We start from the raw sequence: 10,066 nt of genomic DNA, 5'->3' as shown, positions 1-10,066 counted from the left end.
AATCGGGCTAGTTGGGTTTAGCCAATCAGGCTGGACGAGGAAGAGGAGTAAGCGACTGCGCCTCTCTCTTCCAGCTCTGGGTGGCGCTGTGTGGGGTTCACAGGTGGCGGTAGGGGTTTTCTTTTGCTCCCTGGTTCTGGAAGCCCGGGCGCACCTCCCGGAGGCATGAGGCGACAATAGGAGCCTGCCATGAGGGTAGCCGAGCAGGCCGGCTGTGTGGTGAGCGCCTCTCGGGCTGGGCAGCCCGAGTCGGGCTCGTGGAGCTGCAGCGGGGTGATCCTGAGCCGAAGCCCAGGCCTGGTGCTTTGCCATGGAGGCATCTTCACCCCTTTTCTGCGGGCTGGCAGCGGGGCGCTGACTGCGGCCGGTGCCACCTTCCTGCCCAGCGACAGTTGCAGCGATGACCTTCGCTTGCACGTGCAGTGGGGCCCAACGGCCGCAAGTCCCGCAGGTTGTGTGGAGCGGGGCCGCCCTGGGTTGTGCACGCCCCAGTGTGCCGGCCTGGAACCCAGTCTCCCGGCCCGGCACCGGGGCCGGCCCCTCGAGCCCCCGCACCCTGCCGAGCTGCTGCTGCTGCTGAGCTGCCCGGACTTCCGTGCCCACTTCGCGCGCCTCTTCGGGAGCGAGGCCGGGGAGCAGTGGCGCTTCACAAGCGCTGTGCGGGAGGAGGAAGTGTTAGAGGACGAGGAGGAGGATCAGCTGAGAGCGTTGGGCTGGTTCGCGCTGCTGCGTGTGAGGCACAACCTGGAGGAGGAGGAGAACATGCGTGGGCCAGGAGTGGCCGTGGTGCCTCTCGGGGCCATGCCCAAGGGTATGCCACTGCTGGCCTGTGGCTCCCCGTTCGGGTCCTTCTGCCCGGACATCTTTCTCAATACGCTCAGCCGCGGCGTGCTCAGCAACACAGCGGGCCCGCTACTGCTCACGGATGCGCGCTGCCTGCCGGGCACTGAGGGTGGCGGCGTGTTCGCGGTGCGACCTGCAGGGGCACTGGTGGCGCTGGTGGCGGCACCCCTCTGCTGGAAGGCCCACGAGTGGGTGGGCCTCACACTGCTCTGTGCTGCTGCACCTCTCCTCCGCGCCACTCGCGACGCGCTCCGTTGCTTGTGCCCCGGCATGGCTTCCTTGGCCGCTCTCCTGCCCCCCGAGATGGGTGCCCTGTGGGCCCTGCCACTCCAAGACCCCGGACCCCCATGGACAGCTGCGGCCGTGCTGGTGGAGTGTGGCACTGTTTGGGGCTCCGGAGTGGTCGTGACACCCCGCCTCGTGGTGACCTGCCGGCATGTGGCACCCCGGGAGATGTCCAGAGTCCTGGTGCGCCCCACCACCCCCAAGTAAGACCCGCAAGCGTCCTCCCACTCAGCCCCCTCACTAGGTCTGAGGTCTGGATTTTACGTCTCATGTCTTAATCCTCAGGATTATGGAGGCCTTCTAGCGTCAGGCTGCTGATTTGAAATCCTCCCCTCCCCTCATCCTTGGTACCCAGTACCCCAGTGTTGGGGATTCTGGGCCTCTTGGCAGGGACTGAATGGAGCTTGGGCAAGATGCCAAGCAACTCTGGATTTGGGAATTATGGGGCACACCTGCATCCCTGCCTGGGCATCTTTGACCTCCCTCTCCTAGTCTGACTGACTTCTGGGCAACTTCTCTGCCTCATACCCCTTCACCCACCCATCACTAGGTTCTTTGAATGGGGACTTCCTAACCATGCCCCCCATTCCCTTGATAGTGGCAGTGAAGTCCCAGGGGCCCAGGATGGTGTTCTCCCCGGATAAAGAGTTGAGCCTGTTCATCTTATTTATCTTGTAGATCTTAACCAGTACTTCCCATATGTATCAAAATTATAGGTGTGGGGTTCCAAATAATTAGACTGCGGGAGAGGGGCCCAGGCAGACAGATTTTGAACAATCTGGGTGGCCCTGGTGGACAGCCAGGTTGGGACTTTTAGGCAGTCATTTGTTCCCTCTCTGCAGGGAAAGGCACTCTTGCCCTCCTTCCACATGCTCTGACAATGGGAACAGTGGCCTTGGCTTACTGGTTGATTTTCTAGTACATGTTCTTCCTATTTCCTCTGTAGTTTCAGGTGCTTCACTTAGGCCAAAAGCCTAAGATAAAGCCAAAAGCCAAAAGATACCACCTCGGTGTTAATGCCTGACAATCTCTTGTACCTGGCTCAGTGCGGCCTGGCAGCCCAGGCCTTTCAAAACCCTTCTGCCGAATGTCCGAGGTTAACCTAGCCTGGCTTTGCTGGAGAGGTAGCCACCGGCAGCTAACAGGACAGCCGTGACTGATGAGAATTTCCTTGTCTGTGGTCCCAGATACCTCACCCACCACCCCACTCTTGGCCCTAAGAAAACCAGCAGGTCTGCGGGAAGCTACCTGGCAGAGCGTGCAGCAGGGAGCCCCTACGTGATCTTGGGCAAGTTATTTCACCTCTCTGGGTCTCAAATCCACTATGTAAAGTGGAGATAATGTCACTGCCTAGTTCATAGGGATGCTGTGAGGACTGAAGGAACGATGTTCAGAGAGCGTTAACACTGGGCCTGGCCCACAGTGCTCACTAGGTGTCAGACCTTGATGATCACGGTGACGGGCACGAACTTTGCAATCGGTAAATCACATTTGGAAAGACCACATAACCGTTACATGACCTGCCAGGAACCGTTGGCCTGGTAGGATTCAGGGCTGACACCAGATCTTTTGACTCCCAAGCCCATGACTTTTACTGTCACTCATGCCCTCACTTCTTCCCAGTACTATAGAGCCAGACATCTAGCCTGTCGCTTTATTTCCCTTGCTCCCAGGAGTGCTAAGATCTGGGGACACGTGGTGTTTGCCACTCAGGAGACATCTCCGTATGACATAGCAGTGGTGAGCCTGGAGGAAGAACTAGAGGGTGTCCACGTGCCTGTGCCCACTGAGCATTTCCACGAAGGTAAAGGACAGAGGGGCCCTCTGATCTGGGGTGGGCCTTTGGAAGGAAGTTAGTGTTGGATACTCAAGCCCTGCATATCAGGGAGCCAGTCTCCCAGACCCACTCCCCCCCCCACTCCCGCTGGACTAGTAAGTCAGGGTGGCATCAAGCTGGCAGGAAATCATCCTGATTACAGTGCTTTGGCCGGAGATGTGGTTGGAGGCTTCCCTTCTTGTGCCCAACGTGCCTATGGTGCTGAGAGACAGGTGGAATCCCCAGCTATGGATAAGGCATGTTGCTTTCCTGCAGCAGTGTAGCAGGGAGGTGCTGAGCCTTCCTGCAGGCGGGTCAGAGAGATGTTACTCTTACAGGGCTGCAGTGGCGTGATTTGAGGAACAGGTTTGTGATGCTGCCCCAGAAGCACCAGAGGTCTCCCTTCGTGCATGCAGTGTGACGTAACTACAGAGAGCACACGCTCTCTGAGCTGGCATCTCTTCTGCCACTTACTAGTCCTGTGTCCTCACACAGGCAACTCGATGCTCTGTGTCTCAGTATCCATATGTGGGACTGGGGATCGTGTCCTACTCCTGGGTGTTGTGAGGCGTGGGTGAGATGTTGCCTCAGCCCCGTGCCCTGTACATTCAAATCCTTGGTAAAGGAAGGTTTTGTAACCATCATCACCATTTTTTTTCGCCAAGAGACTTCTTAGGCCCAGGAGGAGATGGATGTTAATTCTAAAAACATTTGTGGAGCCCCTAGCTAGGTTCTAGGAACACCAAAGAGTGACTCTGCAGTCTAGCAGGGGACAGGCGGCTGGGGAAGAGCCTGACTCCAAGAAGTGGTTGAGCAGGTGCAGTGTGGGGAGCTCAGTGGAGGCCCCGGCCTCCTCCTGTGGGGACTTAGGGAAGGCTCTCTGAAGGTGGGTGTATCAGAGCAAAACCTCGAAGGGCGGAGTGTCGGGAACTTTGGAGCAGGCAGGGAAGGGATTGGGAGGATGAATCCCGTCAGACAGAGGAGGATGCTTTGCAGCTTTGTCCTCCTTCCTTCTCTGGCAGGTGAGGCCGTCAGCGTGGTGGGCTTTGGCGTTTTTGGCCAGGCTTGCGGGCCCTCGGTGACCTCGGGCATCCTGTCAGCTGTGGTGCAGGTGGATGACACGCCGGTGATGCTGCAGACCACGTGTGCTGTGCATGGTGGCTCCAGTGGGGGGCCCCTCTTCTCTACCTCCTCAGGAGACCTCCTGGGTAAGCAGCTCCTTGGCCCTTTCCCAGGCTTCCCCTTGCCAGAGCCTCAGTCCCTAGCGAGTGGTTGGTGTCCACCCCCTGCTGGGAAGATGGTGTCGTTATGCCCAGGAAGCAGTTAGCCAAGGTTACCAGGCCGGTCTGCTTCTGAGGGTGAAAGGCGGTGAATGCTGAGCTGCGGGTGAAGACAGCTGGGTTCTGGTTCCTCCTCTGCCACTAAGCCACAGTGCGGTCTTAGGTAAATCCCTTGACTTCATTCAACCTGTGAAACTCAGGAGCTGGATTAGTCCAAGGGTCACAAACTCCAAAGCTTACAGAGGCTGGGCAGGTAAAGGGAATGGATGAGTGAGTAAGACAGTGTGGAGTGGAGGGTCAAGGTGAACTGGGGTGAGCACCACTCAGCTCCAACCCATTGCTGCCACACTATGAAGGAATGTGAGCTGACCCTGGCTGATCTCCAGTTTTTCACAGGAAGCTGTGAACCCTCTTCTTCTTTTTTAAAAAATAAATATTTGTTAGTAAATCAATTTTTAAATTTTTGTAACTCATTCAGTTTTTTTTTTTAAATGTCTATTTTAAAAAAAAAACAGCCAGCATGAATCTATATGGATACCTCCACTGCCCAGCTGTGGTCCAGCACACAGGGGCCCATGCGTGCCTCCCCTTCTCTCATTTCTGATTGCTCTCTCCCACAGCAAGATGTCTTGCTCTTGCGGGGTGCAGTTGATTTCCTTATTTCTTCAACCATAGCATACAAATAAAGTCAACCAACCATGACTTTAGGAAATACATACAGATCAGTGCATGCAGAAGTGAATATATATGTGTATGTATGCACAAGTTAATATATATATTTATACCCAAGCTCTGTCTGCTGTGACACCCCAGTTGCAATGACCATACCAAGAACCCAGATCTTGGTTTCTAAGAGCCGTTCTCGAATAAAAGGAACTGGGAACTGGTTGATAGCAGGACAGGGACAGGGAAAGTCCAAGATGAGCCGGAGCACCTTGTGCTGGAAAGGAAGGAAGAACAACAACAGCGAAACGACGGGGTCTGTCGAATGCTGAAAGAACCGAGAGCCGACTTGAAGGAGCTCCCGTTGGAACGACTTGAGCGACAAAACGAGTAGCACTAGGAATGGATTATAACCCAAGGAGAAGAGTGAATATCCGTGTGTCCACACTGTTATAAGTGAATAACCAAACAAATTTTAAAATGGAGATAAGCAACCGCTCTTTCTTACAGAAGATTTCCAATTCATAAATGCAGAAGAAATGAGGGGAACAGAAAATCACTGCTGGGTCACCACAGTAGGAATTGCTGCAGACAGAATCCACCAATGGATGCTAAAGTCCATGGGCGAGAGTTTAAATACAAACAGGGTATTTGCCTAACTCTAAAATATTTAGTGCCTTACACAGGGGAGAACAGTAAGTCCACAGTGGAGCAACCTGGGGGATAACCAAAATAACCACTCTTCACAGTGTCAGGGCCACGAAAGATAAAGAAAGACTATGGAACTGGCCCAGACTGGAGGAGACTTAGGAGACGCAACAACTAAATGCCCTGTGGGACACTGGATTGCCTCCTAGAACGGAAAAAGGGCATTAGTGGAAACATTGGAGAAACCCAAGTGAGTTCTGTGCTTTAGTTAATAGCATTGGTTAATTTGTCAGTTTTGATCAATGTGTTATGGTGGCATAAGATGTTAGCAGAAGGGAAAGCTGGGTAACGGATCTACAGGAACTCCGTACTATTTGGCCAGGCTTCTGTAAGTCTAAAGTTGTCTGAAAACATGAATGCATACACGTGCACACACAGACACACCAAGCAGGACAAACAAAGTGTGTCTGTGGGTTTGATTCATTTCTGCATCCACTCAGCAAGCATTTGTGAGCCTCCTCTGTGCTGGGCACTGTCGTAGGTGTGGGGAGGCTGCGGGAACAGAACAAGGAAGCCCTGCCCTTGTGGACCTGACACTAGTTAGAAAGATAACAAGATAAGCAAGCATAGTGTGTCAGAGACTGATAGTGTTGAGCATTTTAAGGCAGGAAGGGGGACCAGGGTTTGGAGAGCTGGTGTCCAGGAAAGAAAGCCTGGCATCTGTCACTATGAGGGGCCTTCAAGCCCCCAGTAGGCCTAGGGCTTCCGTGATGGACATGGGCCTCCCTTCCCATCCATCTGTCTGTGTCCTGGCTCACAGCCCCTTTTCCTCTCTGACTCCTCAATAGGCATCGTCGCCAGCAACACCCGGGACAATAACACGGGGGCCACCTACCCGCACTTGAACTTCAGCATTCCCATCACGGTGCTCCAGCCAGCTCTGCAGCGCTACAGTCAGACGGGCGACCCGGGCGGCCTCCGAGAGCTGGACCACGTTGCTGAGCCCGTGAGGGTGGTGTGGCGGCTGCAGCGGCCCCTGGCAGAGGCCCCGCGGAGCAAGCTCTGAGTCTGTGTCACCCTCGGGAGAGAGGAGCAACCATGTTATGCCTGGGAAGTGCCAAGGTGATAGCAGCCTCAGGATCCTGGCCCGGCACGCCCCAGCTGGGCAGACCCCCATCACCACCTGCCTTGTTTGGCCCTGGATCCAACTCCAGCCCCTTGGGTCTGAAGGCCAGTAGCCCATTTGGGGGTGCTTTCTTCAGCCCCCACCTCACTCTGCCCTCCGGCAATAGATGCAGCTCTGTTACGCCCCAACTGGGGAGCCTGGCACAGCTGCACAGCAGTCCTGGCCCTGACAGACGCATGGCGGAAGGCTGGCCCAGCCCTGGTTTTGAGTCTGTTCCCTGTCTCCCGACGGCCACTGGCCACCGGAGAAGTTGCTTTCCTGGGTCCTTGGCTCCTCTCCACTCTGTCAGAATCCACGGCCAGCAGAGCCCTGGCGCTCCCTCACAAAGCCTTGGCAGAGAGACCCTGCCCTGAAGACCAGAGACAAAGGAAAGGGAGCTCCCTGTTCTGTCTGCCCTAGGGGGAGGCGGAGTCCTCGGAGGTCAGGACTCCTGGGTCTTCATGTGTCAGGTGTCACTGACCTACCGGGGCACTGTGACACAGTGCCTTAATTTTTCCAGCCCATACCATGGGTCTTGGAATCTTGGCGGGCCTGGGGGCTGGTGGTTAGAACGTGTCTGGTTGGGCTTTGGGAATAAACAGGACCTATGGGAGGAACTCTTTCCTTGTGTGTATCGTACTCTTTTTTTTTTCCTTTTGGTTTTGAGAGTCCAATTGGTAATAAGCGAACACCGGGCACAGAAACACACCTTTTCTGTCCCATGTTCTCAATGGGATTTGATCTCACAGGATATTCTCATGCCAAACGGGCCCTTCCACTACTCTGGATCCTGGAAATTCAGACAAAAGTCCTTCGTTAGGTAAGGAGCCCTGAAGTTCTGTCCCCAAGCTGTGGGCACTATTGAGTGAGAAGAGCGGAGAGATGTGAGGTGGACTGCCTCAGCAAGGGTGCACGAGGGGTCGCACCAAGACCCTCTTCCCTCTCGGATCGAGGTGTCGCCTTGTTGTGAGGTGTTGAATGACAGTCAGACATCTTTCCTGGTTTTTGAGGTTCGGGGTAGGCCTTTGGAGATGGGCCACCAGCTCTGATATGCCGGGCCCCAAGCCCGCTGTGGGGTCACTGCACACCTCTCTCTCCTCCCTCCTGGCTTCAGGTTTGGGCTGTGATTTTTTTAGAGCCCTGCCCTTGCACTCTGGAATCCTTTGGAGTCCTTTTCATCTGCCGAAGCCCAGAGCTACCAAGAAATCTTCCTTGGCCTTCCCAAGCCCCGGGGTAGCCTGTAACACTGTTTCCCACAGGGCCAGGGCGTGTGCCCAGTAAATTTCCGAGGCTCGCTTGACTCACAGTTGAGACTCTTCTTGCCTGCTCAGTGACCCCTGGCACCCCTAGGCATCAGGCCGGGCCGAGGGGTTTCCTGGCGTTAGCTCAAGGCCCAGCTCCTGGGCTTTACTGGCTGCACGACTTTGCCTCAGTTCTTAGCTTATGAGCCTCAGTTTGCTCATGTGGGAAATAGAAATGAATAAAACTTGCCCTGCAGGACCCGTGTGAAAGTTAAATTTGAGAAGCTATCCAAAGCACTTAGTTTGTTTTCAATAAATATTAGCCATTGTTTTTCTAGACTACTGGTAGGATTGATTCATCAGAAATGCATCATTCTGGTTGTTCGGGGCTGGGTGGAGGGAGGAGTGGCGGGTGAGGTCCTGGAATTAGATAGTGGTGAAGGTTGTACAACCTTCATATCACCGAATTGTGCACTTTGTAACAGTGAATTTTATGGTGAGCAAACATCAGTGACCTAGGGAACCAGGTGCTAGGTCAGTGCCACATGCTGGGGACCCAAAGTCCAGCTGAGCGAAGTCTGCCCCAAAGAGCTGGTCAAGGGTGATTGCTGCTCTCCTCTCCTTAGTGCCAGAGTGTAGTCCCCACCCTACTTTCCTGTGGGGGTTTCAGGAGGAAAAAAAGGAGACAGAAGCTATTTGGAAGTGTGGTAAGTCTAGGACAGACACAAGGCTGGCTGTGTCAAAGCATCAAACCCACCCCACAGCTCTCTGACGGGTCCCTGTGAGCTGGTTTTGGACGGGCAGGGCCCAGGAGATCTCTGCACCCACACTGTGACACCATCGCTCTTTTGGGTCCCCCAGGGTTGAGAGAAGGATGTGGAGACGCCCACGCCTCTCTGTATTCCCTCCTTCAGCCTCCATTCATGGGACAGAGTGCCAGCTGGGATAGAGGAGAGGCAAGGACTTCGGAGAAGTGGAAGCTGCACCCGGGGCTTTGTAGGCTACTAATGAGACTGGTGCTCACGGGAGCACCCCAGCTCCTCTCCCAGCTCTGGACGGTTCTGGGCACCGACCTCTAGGTGGGATTGATCACAATGCTCCCTGGGCCAGCGGTACTGGGTACATGGTCTTTGACCACAGCTTTTGGAGGAGGTACAGGAAGGGCCACTGCTACTATACACATTCATGGAGACCCAGGAAGGCGAAGGGCAGTGTTCGAAAGAGTGCTGGGGCCCTGGCTGGGCGGCTCAGTTGGTTGGAGCCTTGTCCCATACGCCAGAAGGATGCAGGTTGGATTCCCTGTCAGGGCACATACCTAGGCTGTGGGGTTTGATCCCCAACTGATTCTTCTCTGTCGTGCCGATGTGTTGATGTCTCTGTCTCTATAAGAATAAATGAGCATACCCTCGGGCAAGCCGGCTGCTGTGTGTTTGCTGCTGCTGTGCGCCAGACGCCACACCGAAACACTTCTCATAGATGATCTCACTGAATCTTTTTTTTCTTTCTAAAGATTTTATTTATTTTGAAAGAGGGGGGAAGGGAGGGAGAAAGAGGGGGAGGGAAACATCGGTGTGAGAAACACTGATCCGTTACCTCTTGTTCGCGCCCTGACCAGGGACTGACCTGCAAGCCAGCCCTGTGCGCTGACTGGGAATCAAACGTCAGGTCTTGGTTTTGTGGTACTGTGCTCGACCAACTGAGCCGCACCGGTCGGGGCTCATTGAATCTTTTCCAAAACTCCTACGGCAGGTGCTGATATGTGCATAAAACGGAAGATGGCTTATCTGTCACCAAATGAGCTTGCTCCTCCTGCCAGGCTACAGCTTGCACAGCCCATTTCTTTACATATCCCACTTGGTCCAAGCTCGTTTCCCCCCACCCCCTCCTAGTTGCCCGATTTCAGGCCGCCCATCCGATCCCCCAACTTTTCCCCACAGAACATAACTCGGACGTCACTCTTTTGAGTAAAATCGTGCAGGCAAATCCCACTGCCCCCGGGATGGCAGGGCAGTCTTCACCAAGGCCGGCAGGACAGGCCTGTAGCAGCCTGCCCACGCGGCCGCTGCAGTGCCCCTGCCCTCAGCAGTCTGTCCTGCCTCTGAGTGCACACCCAGAGTGCATGTGC

The 10,066-nt window shown here is 54.8% G+C and overlaps 1 protein-coding gene across 1 annotated transcript; it reads left to right on the top strand.

The window, feature by feature from the left end:
* The first annotated feature begins 80 nt into the window (after nucleotides 1–80).
* On the top strand, nucleotides 81–7,322 carry TYSND1 (trypsin like peroxisomal matrix peptidase 1). The gene is made up of 4 exons (XM_053923251.1): nucleotides 81–1,331; nucleotides 2,802–2,932; nucleotides 3,967–4,152; nucleotides 6,384–7,322. Exons 1-4 carry the CDS (start codon nucleotides 190–192, stop codon nucleotides 6,599–6,601), a joined length of 1,677 nt encoding a protein of 558 aa, XP_053779226.1. The 5' UTR covers nucleotides 81–189; the 3' UTR covers nucleotides 6,602–7,322.
* Nucleotides 7,323–10,066: the final 2,744 nt, after the last annotated feature.

This window comes from Desmodus rotundus, chromosome 4, assembly GCF_022682495.2.
Source record: "Desmodus rotundus isolate HL8 chromosome 4, HLdesRot8A.1, whole genome shotgun sequence".
Classification (NCBI taxonomy): domain Eukaryota; kingdom Metazoa; phylum Chordata; class Mammalia; order Chiroptera; family Phyllostomidae; genus Desmodus; species Desmodus rotundus.
Note: the sequence above shows the minus strand (reverse complement) of the source record. Positions and strands in the feature narration are given on the sequence as shown.